The following is a 27,775-nucleotide window of genomic DNA, read 5'->3' on the forward strand; positions in this document are numbered from 1 at the left end:
ACTGTGAAGGCGTCTACAAGAAGGGACAGAGCAGGCTGTTCTTCTTGAGGAAGCTTAGGACCTTCAGTGTTTGCAGCAAGATGCTGCATATCTTCTATAAGTCTGTTGTGGAGAGTGTGATTTCTTCTGCCATCATCTGCTGGGGAAGCAGCATCAGAGCCAGGGACTTAAAAACGCTCAACAAGCTGATAAAGAAGGCTGGCTCTGTTCTTGGGACTCCTCTGGAGATCATTGTGGAAAGAAAGATTTTTCATAAATGAAGAACATGATTGAGAACCCTGAGCACCATCTTCATGAGACTGTTGTACAACAACAGAGCAGAGGTGGAGAATCTAGGCCCAGAAAGTAAAAACCCTGCCTAGTTTTCCTTCATCCTGTTCACTTAACCAGGTGATTAGTCCCCGTCTATGTTGTGGAGATAGAAATTTAAATGGTTGGGACTAATCTCTGTACAGGCTTTTTACTTTCTGGACCTGGATTCTCCACCCCTGCAACAGAGTGTCTTCAGTCAGAGGCTTCTTCAGATGTGCTGTAAGACGGAGCGTTACAGGAGATCCTTCCTGCCCACAGCCATCAGCATCTACAACAGATGTTTGAAGAAACCTGTATTATATGAGCTACAGCGTAATTTAATTTCCCTGTGGGATGAATAAAGTATTTTTGAAATTATTTTGAATGAAATTGAACTAAAACATCTGGTTGGATAATGAGCTACATGCATTTTAAAAGTTTAGGTCAGGTATAATTAAAAGATAAAAATGAAAAAAGGATTAATCTTAGGACAAAGGTTCCAAAAGACTACGAAGTGATTAAGGGACTCAAGAATCAAGAGCTTAAGGGCAAGCATTTAGTGGTCTCTTTATTTGCATACAGCTTCTCATTTATTGAATACATATTGTTTCAGTAAAACTGGTTAAAATGCATATGCTGAAAGTTATAAACTTATAGCTTTTATGTGTTGCTTCACAGCTACTTTTTTATGCATACAGTGCAAATATCACAAGGCACGCTGGCAGATACATGAGTAGATGCTGCAAAAAGATAAGTTCTATAGTGAAGCTTAAGACTGTTCATGGAAAAACCTCAGAGACCCAGATCTTCCTTCTTGACACTGCAACCCAACAGTGTATTGCCAGCTTCAACACACTCTGACACAAATGGAGCTGAAACAAAAAAAAATGGATTCAAAGGTTTTATTTTTGCACCTAGTTTTAACTTCTTTTTGTAACACATACTGGTAAAAAAAAACAAAAAACAGCAGTTCCCTGCTGATTATGTGTAATACCATTTTGAGCTTTAATCCATGATGCAGCCTTCAGAGTCAGAAGCTCCCACTCCTCCTTTGCATCCATCTTAAAACCATGAAGCCAGATCAGAGCCAGAATGGAGGCCCACACTTCACTGTTGACCTAATTCACAGACAAAACACGGTAATTAGGATCATGTCAATGTTTGCTTGGTACTGGATTTAAATTTCTTTCAGGTATGTCACAAGCTAACGTATAGTGTTCTTTGTTATTGCTGTTACTCTATCTACCCCATTTAATGTCTGCAACTTGCATGATAAGGGACACTGGTGCCACTAAAAATAAATATATATACAGGTCCTTCTCATAATATTAGCATATTGTGATAAAGTTAATTATTTTCCATAATGTCATGATGAAAATTTAACATTCATATATTTTAGATTCATTGCACACTAACTGAAATATTTCAGGTCTTTTATTGTCTTAATACGGATGATTTTGGCATACAGCTCATGAAAACCCAAAATTCCTATCTCACAAAATTAGCATATCATTAAAAGGGTCTCTAAACGAGCTATGAACCTAATCATCTGAATCAACGAGTTAACTCTAAACACCTGCAAAAGATTCCTGAGGCCTTTAAAACTCCCAGCCTGGTTCATCACTCAAAACCCCAATCATGGGTAAGACTGCCGACCTGACTGCTGTCCAGAAGGCCACTATTGACACCCTCAAGCAAGAGGGTAAGACACAGAAAGAAATTTCTGAACGAATAGGCTGTTCCCAGAGTACTGTATCAAGGCACCTCAGTGGGAAGTCTGTGGGAAGGAAAAAGTGTGGCAGAAAACGCTGCACAACGAGAAGAGGTGACCGGACCCTGAGGAAGATTGTGGAGAAGGGCCGATTCCAGACCTTGGGGGACCTGCGGAAGCAGTGGACTGAGTCTGGAGTAGAAACATCCAGAGCCACCGTGCACAGGCGTGTGCAGGAAATGGGCTACAGGTGCCGCATTCCCCAGGTCAAGCCACTTTTGAACCAGAAACAGCGGAAGAAGCGCCTGACCTGGGCTACAGAGAAGCAGCACTGGACTGTTGCTCAGTGGTCCAAAGTACTTTTTTCGGATGAAAGCAAATTCTGCATGTCATTCGCAAATCAAGGTGCCAGAGTCTGGAGGAAGACTGGGGAGAAGGAAATGCCAAAATGCCAGAAGTTCAGTGTCAAGTACCTACAGTCAGTGATGGTCTGGGGTGCCGTGTCAGCTGCTGGTGTTGGTCCACTGTGTTTTATCAAGGGCAGGGTCAATGCAGCTAGCTATCAGGAGATTTTGGAGCACTTCATGCTTCCATCTGCTGAAAAGCTTTATGGACATGAAGATTTCATTTTTCAGCACGACCTGGCACCTGCTCACAGTGCCAAAACCACTGGTAAATGGTTTACTGACCATGGTATCACTGTGCTCAATTGGCCTGCCAACTCTCCTGACCTGAACCCCATAGAGAATCTGTGGGATATTGTGAAGAGAACGTTGAGAGACTCAAGACCCAACACTCTGGATGAGCTAAAGGCTGCTATCGAAGCATCCTGGGCCTCCATAAGACCTCAGCAGTGCCACAGGCTGATTGCCTCCATGCCACGCCGCATTGAAGCAGTCATTTCTGCCAAAGGATTCCCGACCAAGTATTGAGTGCATAACTGTACATGATTATTTGAAGGTTGACGTTTTTTGTATTAAAAACACTTTTCTTTTATTGGTCGGATGAAATATGCTAATTTTGTGAGATAGGAATTTTGGGTTTTTATGAGCTGTATGCCAAAATCATCCATATTAAGACAATAAAAGACCTGAAATATTTCAGTTAGTGTGCAATGAATCTAAAATATATGAATGTTAAATTTTCATCATGACATTATGGAAAATAATGAACTTTATTACAATATGCTAATATTTTGAGAAGGACCTGTATATTGAATGTGCTGAGAACAAAATCACACAAAAATCATCAATGGAAATGAAATTTATTAACCAATGAAGGCCTGGATTTGGAGTCACACACTAAATTAAAGTGGAAAAACACACTACAGGCTGATCCAACTTTGATGTAATGTCCTTAAAACAAGTCAAAATGAGGCTCAGTATTGTGTGTGGCCTCCATGTGCCTGTATGACCTCCCTACAACACCTGGACATGCTCCTGATGAGACGGCGGATGGTCTCCTGAAGGATCTCCTCCCAGACCTGGACTAAAGCATCCACCAACTCCTGGATAGTCTGTGACGTTGGTGGATGGAGCAAGACATGATGTCCCAGATGTGCTCAATCAGATTCAGGTCTGGGGAACGGGCGAGCCAGTCCATAGCCTCAATCTCTTCATCTTGCAGGAACTGCTGACACACTCCAGCCACATGAGGTCTAGCATTGTCCTGCATTAGGAGGAACCCAGGACCAACTGCACCAGCATATGGTCTCACAAGGAGTCTGAGGATCTCATCTCGGTACCTAATGGCAGTCAGCCTACCTCTGGCGAGCACAGAGGTAGCATGACCTGCGGCCCTCCAACGAAATGAAACCCCACACCATTACTGACCCACTGCCAAACCGGTCATGCTGAAGGATGTTGCAGGCAGCAGATCTCTCTCCACGGTGTCTCCAGACTTTGTCATGTTTGTCACATGTGCTCAGTGTGAACTTGCTTTCATCTGTGAAGAACACAGGGCGCCAGTGGTGAATTTACCAATCCTGGAGTTCTCTGGTGAATGCCAAGCGTCCTGCACGGTGTTGGGCTCCTAAGTGGTCCAATGAGTTGCTTCTCATTTCTTAAACAACCATGTTGAAAGACACATCCTGTGGTCGTGGAAAAGATGTCAGTCTGTTTCAGAAGGCTCAAATCATTGGCAAGCATCGAGCAAAGAAAATATCTAAGGAGATTGCAGAAACTACCAAATCGAAGAAAAACAACAGTAGAACTCCAGTCTATGTCTAATAGTGAAACTAAGAGCATTTCCACACGCACAATGCACAGGGAACTCAAGGGATTGGGACTGAACAGCTGTGTAGCCTTAAGAAAACCACTAATCAGTGAGGCTAACTGGAAAAAAAAGGCTTTAATTTGCCAGGGAGCATAAAGATTGGACACTATTTGTGTGTATTAACGATCAGAGTATCTTTCATCTGTTTGATGTTTGGTTGATTAACTCCATATTAGCTGTCGGATTACTGGCATGGTGGTTAGTTTGGTTGTGTCACAGCAACAAGGTACTGGGTTCACATCTTCCCCGGGGCCATACAATGCGGAGTCTTTTCGAGCATATTTGGGTTCTGTCTGGGTACTCTGGCATCTTCCAGGTGTTGAAGCAGGTATTAAAAAATGGATGGATGAACAGATGATTTTTTTTCTACTGCTAATAGTTTGATTTCCAATGTTTTTCAAATAGGAATTCTTTAAAATGGCTCTTTACAACTTTCTATTATTATTATTATACTCTAATAAATATGAATAGTTTTAATAGTGACCCACCGATGCTGGCTTTTCCTTTTCTACTTCCTCGCTGGTCTTTTTCAGTACAGCAGCCAGATCTGCATCAAGCAGCCAGCAGCCAGAGGCCCTCTGCAGGGAGACCAGCTGCAGCAGAGGGTCTTTATGATATAGCAGGAATTCGGGCAGAGGGTCTTCTTCCTCATCTGAAAGCATATTACATGTGATATGGAGAAAAAGGTTGATAAAAGTCTAGATGCCTTTGACTGGTGTCTGATAATGAAACCAAACGGAGTTCTGACATTCTGACAGTTATACTGTTAATCCCACTCACAAGTAATTAGGAAAACAAGTCATTATGATACTGTTGCCTAATATTGCGACAACACAAGCTACAACTAACCCACATTATGCAGACTGTCTTCTTTTTCATTCATGGCAATGTCCACACCACTCTCAGAAAGCTTTAGTGTCTCAGCAACTAAAACATTAATCAAAAGTAAGCATTGTGGGTTGTAAAAGTTACTGAACAGGCAAAATATTTTTATGGAATGTAGAATTTGCATTTGTGCAACTTGAAATTTAAACTCCTACCAAACACAGCATCCTTTGATATTGTGATAATATACATATTGACAATGCAGTAATGATTGTAATTCGATATGTAGTACAGGAAGGTGGGAGGCAGTCATTGGTTTTTAATGATGATGTCAGATAGATATAACAACTTCTAAATCTTATTTACTGTTTTTGACAGGCTAATATATCCCTCCTGACTTGTCTTTTCAAAACATATTCCACAAGTCCTACTATAAGATGAGTGGTACCCTGTTTCCACCTCTGGTAACTTTGTGACATCTCCTCTAGCTCCCAGAGCATTTTGAAGCAGTCTGAAGCAGTTATGGTTGTTCTAGTATTAGCCCCATGGAGACTGCACTGTTACATGTTTTGAATAACATACGTCTTGCATCAAAAACATTACTGTGACAGCCACACCAATCTGTATCTTGATCTCCTGCTCTATTCTCCCCTCAGTCGTGAACAAGACCCCAAGATACTTACTCCTCTGCTTGAGCTTCACTCTAACCTGGAGAGGGTAAGCCAAGTCATGGCCTCTCACACTCTGCTGCAAACCGCCCCAGTGCATGCTGTAGGTAATAGATATGGGGGGCCAGCAGGACCACATCATCTGCGAAAAGAAGACAGCCTCTGACCCTTAACTGCACCTAGAAATCCAGTCCATGAAAGTTATGAACAGGACCAGTGATAAAGGGCGGCCCTGCCGGAGTCCAACATGCACCGAGAACAGGTCCAACTTAGTGCCGGCAATGCGAACCAAAGTCTTGCACCACTTGTACAGAGACCGGACGGTCCCTAATAAAGGGCCCCTGACTCCATACTCCTAGAGCATCCCTCACAGGGCACGATGAGGGACACAATCAAATGCCTCCTCCAGGTTCACAAAACACACGTTGACCGGTTGTGTAAACTCCCATGAACCCTCGCGCACCTTGTAGAGAGTGTAGTGCTGGTTGAGGTCGACCAACGCCACACTGCTCCTCCTGAAGCAGAGACTCGAATATTGCCCGGACTCTCCTCCCCAACATCCTGGCATAGGCCCTCCCAGGGGAGGCTGAGGAATGTGATCCCCTTGTAGCTGGAACACCACCCTGGTCTGCCAGTCCAGAGGCAATGTCCCTGATTGCCACGCAGTATTGAAGAAGCGTGCCAGCCACTACAGCCCCACAACATCCAGAGACTTTAGGTACTAAGGGCAGATTTCATCCACCCCCGAAACCTTGCCACCACGGAGCTTTTTGACCACCCCGTGACTTCAGCCTGGGTGATAACCGAGTCCAACTCCGAGTCCCCAGTGTCTGCTTCCACCAAGGAAGGCAGGATGGCAGGATTGAGGAGATCCTCGAAGTACTCCTTTCACTGTCCGATAATGTCCCCCGCCAAGCTCCCCACCCCTACTGTAAACAGTGTTGGCGAAGCACTGCTACCCTCTCCTGAGGGGCTGGATGGTTTGCCAGAATTGCTTTCAGGGCCCACTGGCAGTCCTTCTCCATGAGCTCACTGAACTCTTCCCAGGCCCGCATTTTTGATTTGGCCACAACCCGGGTCGTGACATGCTTGTCCTCAATGATGGGTGTGGTACCCATCAGCTGCCTCAGGAGTTCCACAAGCCAACCAGAACCCATTGTACTCCTTCAGCTTGACGGGATCCCTTACTTCCGGTGTTCACCACCAGGTTTAGGGATTGCAGCCACGACAGGCACTGCAAACCTTACGACTACAGCTACAGGCGGCAGCATCGACAAAGAGGGCGGAGAACATAGTCCACTCACACTCTATGACTCCAACCTCAATCGGAATCTGATCAAAGCTCTCCCGGAGATGGGAATTGAATTCATACCTGGCCGAGGGCTCCACCAGACGTTCCCAGCAGACCCTCACAATATACTTAGGCCTGCCAAGTCTGTCCGGCTTCCTCTTCTTCCAGTGGATCCAACTCACCATCAGGTGGTGATCGGTGGACAGCCCCACTCTTCACCCGCTGTGTGTGGAGGTGAGCCAGACTATTTCTTGCCGATATCTCTCGACCTCCCACACAAGCTCAGGCTCCTTTCCCCCAAACAAGCTGACATTCCACGTCCCTAGAACCAGTTTAAGCATCCAGAGATTGGGTTGTCGAGGTCTCTGCCTTCGACTGTCACCCGATTTTTTTAGCCCCGGTCCCTCATGGTTCCCTCTGCAGTTGGTGGACCCACTGGGGGACGGTCTTGCATCTCTCGTGCAGGCTTACCAGACCGGGTCCTGCGAGAAGATTGTTAAACCAGTCACCCAGAGCCTGTTTGCCATGGGAGACCCTACCAGGGGCATTTAAGCCCTGGACAACATAGCCCCTAGGATGATTTGACCACTTAAACACCTCCACAACAATAATATGGCGGTTCAAGGAGGGGTGAACTCAGACCTGGATTTTCTAAATTACTCTACTACCACCTTAAAAAACATTGCCAGAATAAAGACACTCTTATCAAAAAGAATGCAAAAAAGGTAACTTCTCTGTTTTTTTAGTAGAATACAATAATATTGGTGTCTTTACTGGTCTCCGTAGAAGGTCAAAAGTATACTCATGCAGAGTTTTTAAAATGCTGCTTCCTGAGTTCTGGTTTACAAATAGATCATATCGCACCAGTTCTAAAATTACTGCACTGGCTCCCTATTTATCAAAGGATAGAATTTAAAATCTTTATGAGGACTTAGCATTAAATTGTTGTGGGCCTAAATACATTAGAGTTGCTATTCAGCTATGCACCATGTAGACCGCTTAAGTTATCTGAAACCACTTCACTCATCGCTCCCAGGACCAGAACTACAGAAGGGGAGGTAGCATTTACTTCCTATGCTCCTCAGTGCTGGAACCAATTGCCTGATAAACTGAAATGATCAAAAACCATAGGCTCTTAAATCAGGAGGGGAAATGTTCCTGTTTACTACAGCTTTTTGGGGTTCACCACGATGTTCCAGCTTTCTTTCACAGTACAGAAAATTGACTGTTAGGTTAATTAGTTACTCTAAATTTGCCCTTTGGTTTAAGCTTTATGCTTGCATGGTTGTCCGTCTATGTGTCCAGGTTGTACCCCGCTCTCACTCAATGAACGCTGGAGATATGCATAGTAAAGCTTGTATAGATGGATGGATGAATGAATGAGGTTTTAGAAGTATACTTACATGATTCATGTATACTTTGATAAACATTAGGTTGTCCATCGCTGGAAAGATAATCCATCATTTCTAAAGAAAAAAAAAAGAAACTAAGCATTAGAGGTAAACAAGTAAATGTCTTTGTAGTTTGTTCTGATATGCATTGATGCCTACAATCTACAAGGTTCCTAAAACTGGAGGTCAAGAATAAACTAAGGGAGATTTTTAGATATAGATATAGAGGTTACTACCATACTGTCATAGTTTGAACACATAATTCCCTGGTCAGTAATTTTGTAGCATCAATGCAATTACTGACTGAGTGATTTTAGTTTATTTATGATTTAGCTTATCATTTAAACTCAAATCACATTTTCTACTTATGGTCAATGAAACTAAATCATTAAAAGAAGGAGAGATATTGTTTCACGCATTGTTACAATGGCTAAAACATCCTAAAACTCTGTCTGTTGGAGTATAGTGACAATGCTCAGTTATCTGCTGGAAAATAGATCACGTCTCTTGAAGACGGTAACTGAGATCTTATCAAAAGTTTAAAAAAACTAAAAAAAACAAGCTTAAAAACTCAAATATGCAACTCTGAACATTAGGGATGGGCAATATGGATTTCACAGAAAGAAGTTAATATATATAAATAAAAGCTTGTAGGCACAAGCTAAATGCTAGTTTATTTCTATAGACTAAATTGAAAAATGGAGCTATAAATCAGTAATTATTTGATCTCACAATGGGGGTAAAGAGATCTTTAAATATATTTTTTACAGTGTCACAAAAAATAAATATGTATCAATAAAGGTAAACAAGTTTAAAAAAAGAAAAAGGTGTCCATTTTCTATGCAGGTGTACTCCTTGTTTTCACAGAGCCTTTGATCATTTTACTTACCTGCATTTGAAGACAATTGACAGTCCGGCATAGCAATGTAAGCTGGCAAACGATAAGTCAAAAGTAGCAGATAAAAAAAGTTAATAAAAAATATTAAGTAAAAAAAAAATATATATATATATATATTATTTTTTTACCAGAAAAGAAAATATAACTCAGATTATTTAACATCTGGGCACGAAGAGGATGTTTTTATTTTCTTTACCAAAAAGATAAAATAATGTATAAAAGTCTACAATTTCATTAGTTTTCTTCAAATGACTGACCGTATGGGTATCTGAGCGTTAATGTACAAAACCCTGCTTCAGTAGCAACTTTTAGTTAACCAGCATAATGTAACAAAAACAACAAGTAGAAAGTACAATACAAGCTACTGCTTTCAACTCTGCAGTAAATACTGTAACTCTTTCCTGCCAAATGTCATTTCAGGTTTGTAGCCAATTATTGCTGATGGTAAAAGGTATCTAAATATGTAGTTGTCGTGTTTTTCTGCTGCAGTGATTATTTCTGGATGGAGCAGAGTTTAGAGTTTTACTTACCTCTAGATCCTGACAAATCCATCGAGGACACTAGACCAGAAGAAAATAAAAACAAAACAACAAGCAATAAGACTGTGACATTTCATCCCAATAACAAGTCAGACACTTTTGTTCTGACTTGGCAAATACATCAATGAATACCTAATTGAATGCCATCAGGATGGATTCAAATCACGTTTAGGTCTGACATCTAATGTTGCTTTTAGAGTTGGCCAGGTCTGCATTTATGAACATGAGTTCAGCAGTTTGAATAAATACCAAGAGAACAGTTAAAATTAGTAAAAACCTTCTAAATTAGTAAAGATTACAATTCTTAGCTGTCTGTGGGAATATATTAAATATGTTTTGTGAGCTCCTGGAAGCATATTCATGTGATTTGGAAATTATTCCTAATTTGGCTTATGCTTTTCTCTTGTTCTTAATGTAGAGAGTAAGAGATTGAATACAGACTGCAAACATTGTAGGGAAAAAATAAATAAATAAAAGCTGTATTTGAAAATACTGAAATGATTGGAGGAACGACATCACATCTTCACTTGGAACTGAGTTAATTTAATCAGTTTTGTTAGAAATGAATTTGCTACTAATAGACGTCCTAGATGGTGTCCATAGATGATATGTCTGGTGTTTGAGAAGAGAGGGTATGTTTATTTAATATATGCAGTGTTTTAGTCCTAGGTTTGTTAGTCATTGTCATGTTAGCAACTTGAGGTGATGAACTTGTCTCTCTGTCAATCTGACTCAGAAGGTTCTTTTGCTGTAAGAAATCTTTGTAAACAAAACTGATACTTTTGTTGTTTCTGCTTCTGTCATTTGACAGAGGCGAGTTTGTCTCCTTGAAACCTGGTTGATTTGTTTCCATTCAGGACTTTTTTGAAAGTCAAATACAATATTTTAGACAAGCTCTGAACCACAAAAAGTACAGCTAGGCTTGAAGAATATTTGTCAAATACTATATTATGTTAACTTGTGAGAAACATGTAATTTCTGTTATTCCAACATCCATATTGCTATATTTTTATTTATCTTTTATTTTATTGTTATTTTATTTATTTATTTATTTATATAAAGCATAAAATAATAGCCTGCTTTCTGTTCACTAATCGTACGCTAAAATAATAATAGGACATTTTCGTATTGTTAATCTGCTAAAGCCTTAACAGAAAAAAAACCCACCAAAAAAAAGCTCACCACCTAAATAAGGTGTTGGGATGTTCCTCCGCATCAGAGGTCCTTGAACTGCTTTGCCTCCGTCTTTGTTGACAGCAATGAAGGCAGTGAAGGAGCTACTCACTCCTGATTGGACACTCAACTCCACCACCTTCTTCTTCATTTCTTCATCTTGTTGTTCTCCGCCTGTCCTTTGCTCCGACTCCAGTGAGCGAATCACAGTGCGAGCAGCCAACCTGTGGACAGTTAATCTGCAGACAGAAGGGAGAGAGATCTATAGATGGAGCTCAAACTATTTTTTTTTAACACAAACTAAAATCGCTCTCTTATTTGTATTTTCTATGCCATTCTCTCACCTTTCCATATTTTACTTTATAGTAGGGGTGGTTAGTCTCAAGATAACCATTCATCCATCATAGGAGCAAAGCCAATATATTATGATGTGTCATATTTGCTTTATTCATCAGAAATAATGTAATAGTTAAGGGCATATCTATATTTATAATTCCCCATGCAGCTTCCTTACTCCTCCAGGGGCCTTTAGTAAACGGAGGCAACTACCAGGTCAATATATAGGCAGAGAAAGGGAGAAGAGAGGAAATGACAACATCCTTCTCTGTATGATTGCACGTGGAGATCCTGTCCATTAATAGATGATCTTACTGGGCTCACATTTCCCATCATAGTAACTCAGATACAACATGCTCCTACTGCAACCCCACAGAAAATCTCAGTCGAGCCCGTGCTCAAAAATGACTTTCCACAGGGCAGTGTGCCGAGCCCTGCTCTCTGTGCACTATATACTCGAGACTGTACTTGTACTCACTCCTCAAACACAATTATCAAGTTTGACAACGACATGGCAGTGGTTAATCTGATTTCACGCAGACTGGTCAACTTAAACAGATGAGGTTTCTGCACTCTGCAAATGAAGCAAACACAATAACCTGGCCACAAGCAAAACTGAGGAAATGTATCCAAAAGCTACAGGACAATAGATCTCGGCGACTGGATTTGGACACCCCTGCCTTAAAGATTTCTTTCTTCGGCTTGACGACTTCCATTACTGCTTGTTCACCAACAGGCCTGCTGGTGGCCACCCCAAAATGCATGAACGAAAATAAGGAAACAGCTAAAGGGAGCTGCATCTGAAATGAAAGCTGTGAACATGGTCCATTAGGATTTAATGTCCAAGACCTACATTGCAAGAGGAGCAAAAATCTCCCAGAGTTGTTAGCTGATGATCTCTTTAACCTTGTCAGTCAGAACAATCCCAGCTGTCCCTTGATCATCTGGGTTCCCATAATGTCTGGCAGCCTTACCAGCCACTTGATCCAATTCAATACCAGGTGACAATCATTCATAGCTCTACCCCATTCACCACACAGTAACAATCACCACTTGGATTCCCAGCAGGAACCCCATTCCTCCCAGTAACACCCGATACCTAAAAAGACTAGGTACAGGGGTGGGACAATGAAACTGAAACACCTGTCATTTTAGTGTGGGAGGTTTCATGGCTAAATTGGACCAGTCTGGTAGCCAGTCTTCATTGATTGCACGTTGCACCAGTAAGAGCAGAGTGTGAAGGTTCAATTAGCAGGGTAAGAGCACAGTTTTGCTCAAAATATTGAAATGCACACAACATTCTGGGTGACATACCAGAGCTCAAAAAAGGACAAATTGTTGGTGCACGTCTTGCTGGCGCATCTGTGACCAAGACAGCAAGTCTTTGTGATGTATCAAGAGCCACGGTATCCAGGGTAATGTCAGCATACCACCAAGAAGGACGAACCACATCCAACAGGATTAACTGTGGACGCAAGAGGAAGCTGTCTGAAAGGGATGTTCGGGTGCTAACCTGGATTGTATCCAAAAAACATAAAACCACGGCTGCCCAAATCACGGCAGAATTAAATGTGCACCTCAACTCTCCTGTTTCCACCAGAACAGTCCGTCTGGAGCTCCACAGGGTCAATATACACGGCCGGGCTGCTATAGCCAAACCTTTGGTCACTCATGCCAATGCCAAACGTCGGTTTCAGTGGTGCAAGGAGCGCAAATCTTGGGCTGTGGACAATGTGAAACATGTATTGTTCTGTGATGAGTCCACATTTATTGTTTTCCCCACATCCGGGAGAGTTACGGTGTGGAGAAGCCCCAAAGAAGCGTACCACCCAGACTGTTGCATGTCCAGAGTGAAGCATGGGGGTGGATCAGTGATGGTTTGGGCTGCCATATCATGGCATTCTCTTGGCCCAATACTTGTGCTAGATGGGCGCGTCACTGCCAAGGACTACTGAACCATTCTTGAGGACCATGTAGATCCAATGGTTCAAACATTGTATCCTGAAGGCGGTGCCGTGTATCAGGATGACAATGCACCAATACACACAGCAAGACTGGTGAAAGATTGGTTTGATGAACATGAAAGTGAAGTTGAACATCTCCCATGGCCTGCACAGTCACCAGATCTAAATATTATTGAGCCACTTTGGGGTGTTTTGGAGGAGCGAGTCAGGAAACGTTTTCCTCCACCAGTATCACGTAGTGACCTGGCCACTATCCTGCAAGAAGAATGGCTTAAAATCCCTCTGACCACTGTGCAGGACTTGTATATGTCATTCTCAAGATGAATTGACGCTGTATTGGCCGCAAAAGGAGGACCTACACCATACTAATAAATTATTGTGGTCTAAAACCAGGTGTTTCAGTTTCATTGTCCAACCCCTGAATTTTAAACTACTGTAAGATGCTTAAGCACATACAGCAGTCAAAATTATTCTTTCTCAAAACTCGAAGCTGAAAAGAGGTAATGCTCTGGGGAGAAAAACTTGGGGAGCTGTGGAACATTTAGAAGAGACATTCCATGTCCCCAAATCTAGATTATTACACAAGAAATCAGCACATCCAGCCTCTCTACAAATAAACCTAAAGCACTGATAATGCAGGGAAATCGAAACAAAATGTTCATCATTTCATGTTTCTAAAGACAAAAACAACTATGTTTGGCAAGGTTTTTGGGCAGCATTAAAAAAAAATAACAAACACTGCCTAGTTTTAATGACAATAATGTGACTTAAACAAATACAATGAAGTTATTGCCTTAAAACAATGATGTGAGTAATTTTACCCAGAGTCCTCTGCAGGTTTGAGATTGAAGTGCAGCTGGTTCTGAGAGGGATGACCTGCCAGGCTGTACTTCACTGTCACACTGCCATCTGTTGCCTCTGAACTCTGAGAAAATAAAACAACAACACAAAAATACATTCAAAATTTATATTTTGAGATTTCTAATAAGCAGAAACTGAGATGGTGGTGACCATACCTGTCTAGCAAGTTGAGCATAAATCAGTGACCTCTGACCCTGAAAAATAGCTGTAATGGGTGGAGACAGAATGGTGGCGGTCACTCCCTTTGGTAAATCCCAAGAAACAGAAATGTCCTCCACAGCTGGCTGCAATGCAAACCTAAGCGACTGCATCACCTGTGGTTTAAACAATAGTTGTGAAATGATTTACTATAGTCACATTCTGATGTGTTGGTGCATTTTCAGTCAGATATTTTTCTTACTTTTGGTTGCATCCTGTCAGTCCCAGTGATGAACTGAGCATGACCTCCTCCCTCTTTGGCCATCCCATTGATGAGAGCAGAGCTGGCTCCTTCTCCAATCCCAAAGGAGAAACACCTACGATACAAGAGCTGGATTTCAAACTCACAATAATATCAGAACACGACCCAGACTGGAAATCTGTGTTCATGGTTTCACCTGTGGGAGCCCGCATTCATCTTAACAAGATCAGTAACTTCTTTAGTGTTTCCCACCTCTCCATCAGTGAAGACAAACAGCTGAGGGAGGAGAAATCACACAAAAGTTACACAGTTTTTAGATTCAAACAGGAGCTGAAAGTCTTCTGGAGAATCTGTCAGAGAGGAGTCCATCTCTGATGTTTTAGTAACACAAGTGTTGTTAACATGAATGAAGAGCAACCAAAGCTGTAACAAATATGATCTTTGAAGAAAACAGGTTTGTATTGGATTTAATGAAAGGGTGGAGCAGTAGGAGGTATTGTGCTGAACTACAGTGTTTACATTAGATTGATGTGCTAAAACTGATTCATGGCTAGAGTTGTTGCACTACAAGTGTGTTAACTTACCTGTCGAGGCTGGTTGGGAATGCAGGGCTGGCTGTAAATGTGTTCAAGAGGCCGAAGAATCTCTGTTCCTCCAAGGTCATCCTCCATCTTTTCAACCTTCTTCAGAGCCTCCTCCATGGTCTTCTCATTGTACTCCACACTTGTACTGTAAAAATGTAGAAATATTTTAATGTAAATCATGAAACACAAAGTATGCAATAAGCTCTTAAAATTATCCCTAAATTACTTATTTTACATGAAATCTAATCTAGACATTATTATTAAAAGAAAATTAAATACAACGTTTTTGAAAGGGTGTTGAGGGTTAGAGGTTAGATGTCACTCACGGAAAGATGTGTTCAAACGTGGATCCAAAACTGTAGATGTTGAAGTAGCAGCCCATTGGTAAGCTCTTCAACAGGAGCAGCAGAGTGTCCTAAAAAAAGGACAGAGAATGTCAGGAACTGTTTATTTTTCACATTTTAATCAGGAGTGTCAATTAACTTTATGTCAAAGACTGTGGTAGGTCACAGTCTATAATAATAACCTTCACAAGAAAAAAAAAACAAGAGATGCTAAGAATATCTGATCACAGCAACCAATTATCAAACTATCAGGGTAAAAGCAATAAAATAACATGCAGATAAATTGCTCGATTTCTGGTTTTGACACTGCTCTTTTTTGTTACATTATGGATTTTTGAGACAACAGTTGTTTTAAAATAGCAAAAATGTGATTTTGCCCTGACCATGCTCTGACTGGGTTTTAGATGGAAACCTAATCTGATCATCAGAGTAAAAATGCTAAAACAGTTGTCTTCTGCATTAAAACAAATTGAAATATTAAACTTTTTAACCAAAAACCTTTTTAAAGATAAACCTTTAACACTTGAATAAATACCCTTGCACTGCTAATCCGGGTTTCTTGCGGTTTGCTGTTGTTCATGGGACAGCCCATACTTCCTGATCGATCCATCAAGAACACAAACTCTCCACAGGAGGCGAGTAAGGACATCACAGACTGGGGGAACTCAGGGTACAGGCTCACCATCACCACTGGATCCCCCATCAGAGAGCCTGGAACATGTTGGCGATGGAAATAAATAAAACAAACATTTACTTTCTGATATATTCCAACATTTAAATAATATGTAACACCTTCACTGATCTGTTCTCACCAGGTTTAGCAGAGGCCTGTCCTGCCTCCACCACAGCAGTGGGCTGGTGGGCGTCTTTGTAATAAATCAGCAGTTCAACGTCTCTGTCAAACTTGTGTCCAGCAGCCAACTTAACCTACAGTTGAAAAACACAATAATAGAAATAAAGTTATCTATCTTGTTGGTAACAACCACATCCAGCAGTAACATTAACTCTCTTCCCACCGTGGCCTGAGTCTGATCAGTGTTGAGGTACTGAAGAGGATCCAGGGAGCAGCTGGACTCTACTTTAGAGATTGGACGAGGAGAGGACACTCGGGCAGAAAAGGACAGACTGTAGGGCACCAGAGAGGCTGGAACTGAGATCACCTGGACACTGGGACCTTCACTACCTGGAAACACCATTAGAAACAACTGGGAGTCATTTGTTTTAGGGTTAAAAGGGATATTGCATCTGTCAATCTGCTGGTTTTGCTACCCTGAGGTTGGTATCGAGGGTTGAGGACAGCAGGCAGACAGAACCTCAGTCCATCATCAGCCTCCACAGCCAGCTCAGTGACATACTCCAACCTGATGGAGGCGCTCTCTCCTGGAGGCAGGCTGCCCACCCTCAGAGAGAAGATATCTGGACTCTGATCACTCTCCTCCAACAGGAAGGCCTGCTGACCGGAGCTCAGAGCATCATCATACTCCTCCTGAGCCTGCAGTCCACATGAAACATGTCAGCAATGTTAACTTCACTGTTTCATCTTCTTCATAGAGGACATCTTAGTGTCCAGCTCACCTGCTGTTTCTCCTTCACCTCAGCTACAATGTGCGTCTCTCCAATCTGAGCACTGAAATGACACACAGCAGCATCTCCAGGCAGAGGGAAGACAAAAACAGCCTCTAGTGGTTTGTCCTCCTTGTTCTCATAGTTCAGAGTGGAGACCACTGCAGCCACATGGTCCTTCACCTCCAGCTGAACTTCAATGCTCTTCAGAGGAACTAAAGCAGCAGCAAACAGACACAAATATGTCATAAAAAGACTGTTTCAATATCTTATTACACTTTAACGTTTCCTTTGTGCTGAAATACGTTTAAGACACTCAACAGGGTGCCTCAGTTTATCAGAGCAATAGAGAAACCAACACAGAGAAGAAACCAAGTTTAGTTTGTTTTCTATCAGCTGGCTACCTGGTTCCTTCTGGTCAGTGAGTAGACCACAGCAGTTCTCCATTGGACCTGTGAGACAACAAGGAAAAAGGTTAAAACATTTTAAAATTTAGGATGCTACACTGCCTGATGTCACTAACAAACATATAGAAGCTGTTTAAAATTAAACAGGAAAAAAAAAGTTTTTATGTACTTAAAAGTGTATTTTTACATATACAAAGAATTATTTTATACAAATAGGTAATACGGATCAAAATTAAGCCATCCGATCAAATAGCTTAATAATGCTTTTTCCCAATCATGTAAGTCACAAAATAACAAATTAAACAAAATAAAACTGAACAATTGCCAAAAAAAATTTGAAGGCTATAAGTTTGGGGGTGCCTCTCTGAACAATCTAGCACATTCTTGACATTTTTTTGTTTTGTTCTTCTTTTTAGAAAATAGAAAACAAACTGTACTGTATGAGCTCAAGCTAATATTTCCTTCAATTACTCTAGCTTTGGAATAGACTGGTAACAACAACACTGACATTGGCAAAACACATTTTTACTTTTTAATTGTTATTATTTCTATATTTTTTACTCTTTATTATTATTTATCTTGCACTTTAATCTACACTGAAACATATGCTTTGATGCACCTTATACTAAACTGGATGTGAGATTTAGACAAGAAAAGCCCAGTCTGTATATCTCTTAAAGCCACAAATTTCAAATTTGCCAAACCAATTGAAGGAAAGGGAGATCAGTGAGACTACATTCCTGTCATTTAAAAAGGAAAATGCTGTTTTTCTTTGAGGTGGTAAAATGGTCTTAAGTGAGCTGAATACAGCACAGCAATAGTTGGCATTTTCTGCAAATGTTGTAGATATTTTTTTGTGTTTGAACAGAAAATGTATTCATTTGCAAGAGAATTAGAGACTGAAAGTACTTTGGGACCGCCTTGTTCAAAACACTACAATGGCAAGCCTCGAGCTCTTGCACTCATTGAACTGGTGGCACACAGACAAAGTCATGCATGTGATCATCCTTGACTAAATGCAATGAGAGGCTGGTAATGCTCCATTAAATGAGAGAATGCCGAAGTGGACTTTCATGTTGTCGTGATGTGTGCCAACAGGACATTTCTCATAGGGGACACATAGAGAAGGCACAGCAGTAACATATTGGAAATATCCAGTTCTCTTTATCCAATTTTGAAATATGATTCTGAAGTTTTTTTTAAAAGGGTTTCAAAAGCCACACCCGTGAGTTGAACTGCAGGTTTAAGAAATCATACATTGACTAAGGCAAACTGCTGCTTATTACTGCCTACAGCAGCAATATGCGGTGTACTCACATTTCTGCTGAACCCAATCAAGAGGTTTGATATGACCATCTCAGACACATTAAGTTTTCATCCAAGAGATCAGATGCAAAACAGAACATTTTGAGGTATTATTACTACAATAATCATTTGGATTCCTGCAGAGAAACTCTTCTCAACTACAAATAGAATAAAACAAGAATGAGAGATTCACTATCAACAACAAATCTGCACTTTTGCCTTTCAAACTGAGAATCAGACTCACTGGAAGACATGGAAATAATATGAATCTTCATCTATAAGGACCAACTCCTTTGCTTTCTTCTGAAGGATGTATTTAGGAACATTAAAAGCAGTAAGCCTGACACTTTTCATCTTTGGTGTAGTTTGTTATTCATTTGCACTCATTTGTATCTTTTCTATGCAGTGATAATGAGGACATGTCTGGAACGCTGGTTGTCAAAATTGTTAATGCTTTGCACGACATGTTGTTTTATTGGTCCACAAGGGGACGCTTGTGGTTCAATTTTAAACTATACCACTAAAGCGACAGCCGACAAAGAGAACAGTAAGGCTACCATCATACATTTGCAGAGGGGGTGAAACTTGGCTTTTTTATTTTACATAAATGTGTTATTGGTGCCAATCCCAGAAATGCATGCAGACCTAATGAAAAACATAAAAGCCGCTAAACCTTTCCAAATCTCAATGCTTTCTTAACGTAATTTATTTATTCTGCTCTACTTTAAGAAATAAAAATGGGCAATTGCATAAAATCATATTGTGGCTGTTTTTTGTTAATTACAATTATTAGTCGTGATTTAGGTTCATTACTAATTCTCCAAAAAAATTTATTAATTATGGCACAATAATGACATCTCTGACTCAGTTACGCTCAATAGACATGTACTGATATCACAAAGTAGAATATGATTGTTGTGAGCTAATTGATCATGGTTAACATTATTACCAATGTTTTGTTAAAATGTGTTAAAATATGTAAAAAGTAATATTACAGGTGTGAGTTATCTTACCAACAGTGAAGCCAACAGCTTAAATGTTACCATGAAAATTATTATTATTATCAGTAGTTGTAATATTTTAATACATGTTTTTTATATATACAAATTTTTAAACTGCCCTTTAATAAATTAGGTCACTATCAAGTGCACAATGCATCCAGACTCGTGTGTTTTTATAAGAAAATACAATACTGTAATCTGTTTTATTGTTTTGAAAAGTTGTTTTTTGAAGTTTAGAACACATCATAATTATTCTTAACGCTTTTATTGTCAGGTTTGGAAGACGAAGTTCTCTCAGTTTTTCCAACTCTACTGAGGCTGTTTACAGAGTGAAACTTGTCAAACTACTTCAGGCTAAACACCTTGCTTTGGCAGTCCTGTTCAGTATAAGATTCACTCAGATGCAATGCTGGGAGTCCAAGAAATCTGAGAAGGTAGAAACATTATGTTGCAGATTGCAAACATCTGGCTAAAACTGACCTTACTTAACATTAGCTACGAAGCCAGCAAGTGTCAGGGAAACAACTCGTGTTTCTTTCAACAGGTAGTGAAAATAAAAATAGTTTTTACACAACTATTATTTGTTTTTATCTCCTTATAAATAGACAGATGTTCTTGTAATAGTGTCACATGTTGAAGTGCATGAGTTTCAAAGATTTTTTCTCCACTTTGGTTGCATTTTTTCACTTCTGCTCATATTCTGTCCAGTTCTTACTCACGCACCACACAGTGACTGTTCATTGTGGAGACTTTGGTTAGAAAAATGTGACAAGGTGGCAATGGGAAAACAAAATAAGTGTCAGACCTGTAAAACAAGTCTGGCTTCTTTCAGAACTCAGCTGATCATCAACTTTCTGGGTGGAAATTGTGTCATTAGTTTGCTTCAAAAAATGCAACAAGATCTACCTTAAAAGATTTCAAGAAAGACTGAGAAGGGACATAAGGGTCAACAAGTTTTAATAATTTTGATTGTATAAATAGTGGTTTAGTATGATCCAGGTAACCTTCTTAATTACTCTTAATGCTATTTTTGAAGTATGACAAATAACCGTAATGTTTTGTAGTTGTTTACCCAAACCTCTCTACGATAACTAAAATTTGGTAAAACTAAGGAACAGTAGATACTGCATAGGGCTTTTTCATCTAACACACATTTAGTTGTGTGCAATACAGAAATAAATTATTTTGAACATATTAAGATTTCCAGTTCGGTTTATCTTCAGTAATAATGCCAAGGAATTTGACATCGTGTACCATTTCAACATCCACTTCATTTATCTGTATTTTCAGTTCTTTGTCCATTTTACAGTTCCCAAACAGTTTGTCATAATGATCAACTAAACCATATCTTTAGCTTTTTTTTTTCTTTTTTTTTCTTCAGTGACATCTTTTAACAGCTGTTCCAGAGTATCTCCAACACAATGTAATAACAGATAGCTGTTCAACGTCATGCATATTTGGACTGATCTCACATTATATTCTCTTGTAAACTCAATTGTGTATATATGTACATTTAAAAATATATTTTTCATTTACATTATTATATAAAACAAAAACTCTTCACTGAAAGCAAAGTTTACCAGAGTCAAATTCCTTGTTTGTGTCCCAAACGTGGCAATAAAGCTGACTTTGATTCTGATTATCCATAGGTAAATAACAATATAACTGTGATAATGTTATTTTAGCACAGAAATGATAACTGTTGCTTTAACTAAAATCAATTTGATTATGTTAACTTCTGTGTAAACTTCCTGAAACCATGGCATTAGTCAAGGTTATCAAACCATGTGAATCTCGTATCATCCCAGGCTTAGTTGCAATATGTAAGCAGCTTGCTTTTATTCCAAGTGAGCAAGTTCTTGATTGTTTGAGGCATTTTGAAAACAAAAATACCAGGATACTAACTAGCAAAGTAAATGTGTGGATATTAAATCAATCAGTTGAAATAACATGAAAACTTATATCTGTATGTATAAAGTTCAACCTGATGTGCCCCTGCCTGAGCTTGGCTTGGCACAGTCACGCTTGAACACTTCTATAGAAATGTTTGCACGATGTAACATTTGGACAAGTGATCTGTCCAGTCAGCATACATTGTCAGATCGACATACGCACACAAACCGACAGCTACAGGTCCTTCTCAAAAAATTAGCATATTGTGATAAAGTTCATTATTTTCTATAATGTAATGATGAAAATTTAACATTCATATATTTTAGATTCATTGCACACTAACTGAAATATTTCAAGTCTTTTATTGTCTTAATATGGATGATTTTGGCATACAGCTCATGAAAACCCAAAATTCCTATCTCACAAAATTAGCATATTTCATCCAACCAAAAAAAGAAAAGTGTTTTTAATACAAAAAACGTCAACCTTCAAATAATCATGTACAGTTATGCACTCAATACTTGGTCAGGAATCCTTTGCAGAAATGACTGCTTCAATGCGGCGTGGCATGGAGGCAATCAGCCTGTGGCACTGCTGAGGTCTTATGGAGGCCCAGGATGCTTCGATAGCGGCCTTTAGCTCATCCAGAGTGTTGGGTCTTGAGTCTCTCAACGTTCTCTTCACAATATCCCACAGATTCTCTATGGGGTTCAGGTCAGGAGAGTTGGCAGGCCAATTGAGCACAGTGATACCATGGTCAGTAAACCATTTACCAGTGGTTTTGGCACTGTGAGCAGGTGCCAGGTCGTGCTGAAAAATGAAATCTTCATCTCCATAAAGCTTTTCAGCAGATGGAAGCAAGAAGTGCTCCAAAATCTCCTGATAGCTAGCTGCATTGACCCTGCCCTTGATAAAACACAGTGGACCAACACCAGCAGCTGACACGGCACCCCAGACCATCACTGATTGTGGGTACTTGACACTGGACTTCTGGCATTTTGGCATTTCCTTCTCCCCAGTCTTCCTCCAGACTCTGGCACCTTGATTTCTGAATGACATGCAGAATTTGCTTTCATCCGAAAAAAGTACTTTGGAGCACTGAGCAACAGTCCAGTGCTGCTTCTCTGTAGCCCAGGACTGGGGAATGTGGCACCTGTAGCCCATTTCCTGCACATGCCTGGCTCTGGATGTTTCTACTCCAGACTCAGTCCACTGGTTCCGCAGGTCCCCCAAGGTCTGGAATCGGCCCTTCTCCACAATCTTCCTCAGGGTCCGGTCAACTCTTCTCGTTGTGCAGCGTTTTCTGCCACACTTTTTCCTTCCCACAAACTTCCCACTGAGGTGCCTTGATACAGCACTCTGGAAACAGCCTATTCGTTCAGAAATTTCTTTCTGTGTCTTACCCTCTTGCTTGAGGGTGTCAATAGTGGCCTTCTGGACAGCAGTCAGGTCGGCAGTCTTACCCATGATTGGGGTTTTGAGTGATGAACCAGGCTGGGAGTTTTAAAGGCCTCAGGAATCTTTTGCAGGTGTTTAGATTTAACTCGTTGATTCAGATGATTAGGTTCATAGCTCGTTTAGAGACCCTTTTAATGATATGCTAATTTTGTGAGATAGGAATTTTGGGTTTTCATGAGCTGTATGCCAAAATCATCCGTATTAAGACAATAAAAGACCTGAAATATTTCAGTTAGTGTGCAATGAATCTAAAATATATGAATGTTAAATTTTCATCATGACATTATGGAAAATAATGAACTTTATCACAATATGCTAATTTTTTGAGAAGGACCTGTATATCTGTCTAACAAGCATGCCCTGTCAGACCAGCATACACTTAGTGTTATCAGCTGTATGGCATCCTGATTTGTAAAGTTACCTGTCAAGCTCACCCAAACTGCAGATATCTTAGCATGGCCCTAGTACTCCGTCGTAAAATTCAAACAACAAAGCCCTACAATTACATTACAAAATAATCATAAACATTATGTGCTTACCGTTTTTCTCGTCCGTATGCTGACTTGACGGCTCGAAGTAACAAGGCTAATGCGCTAATGCTCATGCGCACGTATTAATGCAAGGTATGTCCAGGCGCGTAGGTAGACCTGGGCTTCCGTGTACTGAATAGCCCCGGACTTCTTGATAGAAGAAATTTAGAAGTTTTAAAAAGATGCAGCCACAAAATGATATTGGACTTCACATTTTTATTTAAAAACAATCAGATTTTTTCAATTGTGTTCCATCTAATCACGTCCCACTCCACCTAACCTGACAATGAGTTAAAAGGAGAAGACAAAAAATAGTTATTTGCGCACTCGCGGCATCGCAACTACGTGCACAACCCAAGACGGAACAGCAGTTTATTCCAGGTCGAGCTGCCTCATTTATTACGTGAAAAGTTACAATGAGCGGCTCAAACAGGGCTCATTTCAGAGCAACCGTGGAGCCAACCGAAGAGGGGAGCCTGGTGGGCGTGTGTTCAGGAACAGGTGGATGCCGAGTAGTATAACCCAGAAGAAGATAGCATTAAAACCTGAATGCTGACTCGGAATGGGTTAATTGTAAATTAAAGCTAATCACTGATTCACCCAGCAAGACACGAGGTGGAGGTTCACTCTAATGAGCAACTTCAGGGTCATGATGAGAGACTTCCACCTGAGCTACAGGTGAAGTTTAATGATCTGTCTGTGATAGAAAACAGTAGCAACCTTCTCTGTGAGCTTCTAGCCGGATTTGTGTCATAATATGAAAATATCTGGTCCTTTACTTCAGTCAAAATAAAGGCATTTAAACCTAACGTAGCTGAACACATTAAAAGGTCCTTCAGATCAACAAATTGGATCTCATTACAGCAGCCAGTCTAGTTCTACAGGGGTTGGACAATGAAACAAACACCTGGTTTTAGACCACAATAACTTATTAGTATGGTGTAGGGCCTCCTTTTACGGCCAATACAGCGTCAATTTGTCTTGGGAATGACATACAAGTCCTGCACAGTGGTCAGAGGGATTTTAAGCCATTCTTCTTGCAGGATAGTGGCCAGGTCACTACGTGATACTGGTGGAGGAAAACGTTTCCTGACTGCCTTCTCCAAAACACCCCAAAGTGGCTCAATAATATTTAGATCTGGTGACTGTGCAGGCCATGGGAGATGTTCAACTTCACTTTCATGTTCATCAAACCAATCTTTCACCAGTCTTGCTGTGTGTTTTGGTGCATTGTCATCCTGATACACGGCACCGCCTTCAGGATACAATGTTTGAACCATTGGATGCACATGGTCCTCAGGAATGGTTCGGTAGTCCTTGGCAGTGACGCGCCCATCTAGCACAAGTATTGGGCCAAGAGAATGCCATGATATGGCAGCCCAAACCATCACTGATCCACCCCCATGCTTGACTCTGGGCATGCAACAGTCTGGGTGGTACGCTTCCTTGGGGCTTCTCCACACTGTAACCCTCCCGGATGTGAGGAAAACAGTAAAGGTGGACTCATCAGAGAACAATACATGTTTCACATTGTCCACAGCCCAAGATTTGCGCTCCTTGCACCATTGAAACCAACGTTTGGCATTGGCATGAGTGACCAAAGGTTTGGCTATAGCAGCCCGGCCGCGTATATTGACCCTGTGGAGCTCCCGATGGACAGTTCTGGTGGAAACAGGAGAGTTGAGGTGCACATTTAATTCTGCTGTGATTTGGGCAGCCGTGGTTTTATGTTTTTTGGATACAATCCGGGTTAGCACCCGAACATCCCTTTCAGACAGCTTCCTCTTGCGTCCACAATTAATCTTGTTGGATGTGGTTCGTCAATCTTGGTGGTATGCTGACATTACCTTGGATACCGTGGCTCTTGATACATCACAAAGACTTGCTGTCTTGGTCACAGATGCGCCAGCAAGACGTGCACCAACATTTTGTCCGCTTTTGAACTCTGGTATGTCACCCATAATGTTGTGTGCATTTCAATATTTTGAGCAAAACTGTGCTCTTACCCTGCTAATTGAACCTTCACACTCTGCTCTTACTGGTGCAATGTGCAATCAATGTAGACTGGCTACCAGGCTGGTCCAATTTAGCCATGAAACCTCCCACACTAAAATGACAGGCGTTTCAGGCGTTGAGACATACATACCATATGTATACAGTTATTAATAATTGTAATATTAGTACTGATAAGGTCCAGGATGAGGCTCCATGCTATATTTTAAACACCACAACTTAACACACTTTCCTCTCAAAGTGTTTAATAGTAAGAACTGCACTAATGTCTCACATGCAGAACAAAAGACTGTGTTGAAAAATGTTTCATTTATTATTTTTGGCAGGCCAGATTTCTCCAGAAGTGGAATGAAGGGCTGAAAAGAGGGCGATAAAAGAGAACAGGTTCATAAAAGATGGAACAATTTTATTAAAATGTTTCGAAAGCTCTTGGCATAATAAAATAAATGTGTTTTAGGATTTTACCATTTGACTAAGATTTAGGAAAATCCACTTTATTCCACTTTCCATTTTTGAAATATAAGAATAAAAACAATGGAGGTTCAGGAGTGGAACACTTTGATGAGAATGTAACATTTAAAAAAGGTAATTTATGTAGATGACAAAAGAAGCACATTTATCTGGCTCATAGTAAACATCACTGAGTTTAAGAAAAACGTTTGTCAGCAAAAATTCAGATTAAGTTCTTTTTGAAATACCTCAAAATGTGTCATTATTTGCTTCAGCAAAATGGTTTTTATCAGGCCTAAACTCTATTTCTCCTTGTCCTTCATTCAGCTTCTAACAAAAATAAAAAGTAAAATTATTGCAAACCTTTTTTTGTTTGATTCACAATAATTTACATTCAGTCTAAAACCAGCTGAGACAGAGAACTGGTACAATATGTCCTATATTATTTTTATTTTTATTACCTATAAATTGTCTTATTGAAATCTAAATTTTTTGGATTTGGGCTAAAGCCCCCAATGTTTTGAGACCCTAAAAACGCCCCTGGGTATGCCAATCCATTTGTATGCTGTTCGGACAGAACATCGGCCGCCCGGGCCTGGCCTGACTTAGAGGCTGACATTTTTTCAGGAATCCCACGGGTCACGTGGGATGGGAGAGGCATCGGTAAAGATCACGTGATTGGGACGGTACAGGATAAAAAAATTAATGGGAGCAGACGGGAGCGGGAGCTAACCAATAGGAGGGAGAACAAACTAGGATCAATTGTCTTTGGAAATGTAAAATTTAGACGTTGTTATAAACTTTAAGAAAAAAAAAAAACTTGGCTCGACGCTGCCATTGTGTAGTTTTTTTTTCCAAGAATCATATACTATAATGCGAGTCAAATGGACTACATGACCCACAAGCCAACAGTGCTTCTGATCGATGTTCTCCACCTGTGTTCAGAAAGGAGGGAGCAAACGCAGGTGGAGAACTGGACGTGGTAAAATTGGATTTGCAACGTAAAGTCAGAAGTAAGGACTTATCTATTAAACTTATAGAGCTGACAGGAAAGTCGCAAATATTACCGAACAAGTATTGCGTGGGAACGTAAAAAGTATTGCGTGGGGATGCAAAAGAAAAACAATTCTCCCATGTCCCCTCACGGGCTCCGTAGAAAGGCTTCATCAAGGGAAGATATTAAATAAATATGTTGTGAAATAGCAAAAAATTTAATGTACCATTAAATGTACAATTTATTTTAATACATCATTAAATATTAAGTGTACCACTAATTACGTCATGTCGTCTTTAAAATTATACTTAATTATTCAGTGGGACATTTAATTGCATAATAGTCCATTTCATGATATAATGGTACATTTATTGTTTCTAATGATGTGTTAAATAAATAAACGGTACCTTTAATTTAATGGCACATTTAATGTTACATTTCTTTCATGTTACATTTACTTCACTTATGGGACATTCACAACATTTATTTATTTTATGATGATTTTATTGTATTAATTTTGTCCAGTTTGACCCTCCATTCTTGATGCCTGTATAGGAGGTCATGTCAGAATTTGAATCAGGTGAGCTGGAGCAGACACACATCTAAAACTT

The 27,775-nt window shown here is 40.3% G+C and overlaps 1 protein-coding gene across 6 annotated transcripts in view; it reads right to left on the reverse strand.

Annotated features, from left to right (window-relative positions):
• Positions 1-841: 841 nt before the first annotated feature.
• The window catches only part of LOC124884169 (von Willebrand factor A domain-containing protein 5A-like), a 31,871-nt gene continuing 4,937 nt past the window's right edge, over positions 842-27,775 (reverse strand). For 2 of the 6 annotated variants that reach the window (XM_047391892.1, XM_047391893.1), the window contains exons 2-20: positions 17,518-17,565; positions 17,126-17,328; positions 16,820-17,042; positions 16,567-16,733; positions 16,363-16,477; positions 16,086-16,261; positions 15,533-15,621; positions 15,207-15,351; positions 14,819-14,898; positions 14,623-14,737; positions 14,378-14,536; positions 14,183-14,286; positions 11,056-11,300; positions 9,880-9,909; positions 9,341-9,382; positions 8,464-8,526; positions 4,765-4,928; positions 1,286-1,409; positions 842-1,163 (exon numbers count right to left, since the gene is read on the reverse strand). In XM_047391892.1, the coding sequence (XP_047247848.1) occupies positions 1,084-1,163; positions 1,286-1,409; positions 4,765-4,928; positions 8,464-8,526; positions 9,341-9,382; positions 9,880-9,909; positions 11,056-11,300; positions 14,183-14,286; positions 14,378-14,536; positions 14,623-14,737; positions 14,819-14,898; positions 15,207-15,351; positions 15,533-15,621; positions 16,086-16,261; positions 16,363-16,477; positions 16,567-16,733; positions 16,820-17,042; positions 17,126-17,328; positions 17,518-17,565 (2,372 nt within the window). In that variant the 3' untranslated portion in view covers positions 842-1,083. Of the gene's footprint in view, positions 1,164-1,285; positions 1,410-4,764; positions 4,929-8,463; positions 8,527-9,340; positions 9,383-9,879; positions 9,910-11,055; positions 11,301-14,182; positions 14,287-14,377; positions 14,537-14,622; positions 14,738-14,818; positions 14,899-15,206; positions 15,352-15,532; positions 15,622-16,085; positions 16,262-16,362; positions 16,478-16,566; positions 16,734-16,819; positions 17,043-17,125; positions 17,329-17,517; positions 17,566-23,716; positions 23,858-27,775 lie in introns of all 6 variants that reach the window. The other 4 variants (XM_047391894.1, XM_047391895.1, XM_047391897.1 and 1 more) reach the window with 4 other exon arrangements.

Source organism: Girardinichthys multiradiatus, chromosome 18, assembly GCF_021462225.1.
Source record: "Girardinichthys multiradiatus isolate DD_20200921_A chromosome 18, DD_fGirMul_XY1, whole genome shotgun sequence".
Taxonomy (NCBI): domain Eukaryota; kingdom Metazoa; phylum Chordata; class Actinopteri; order Cyprinodontiformes; family Goodeidae; genus Girardinichthys; species Girardinichthys multiradiatus.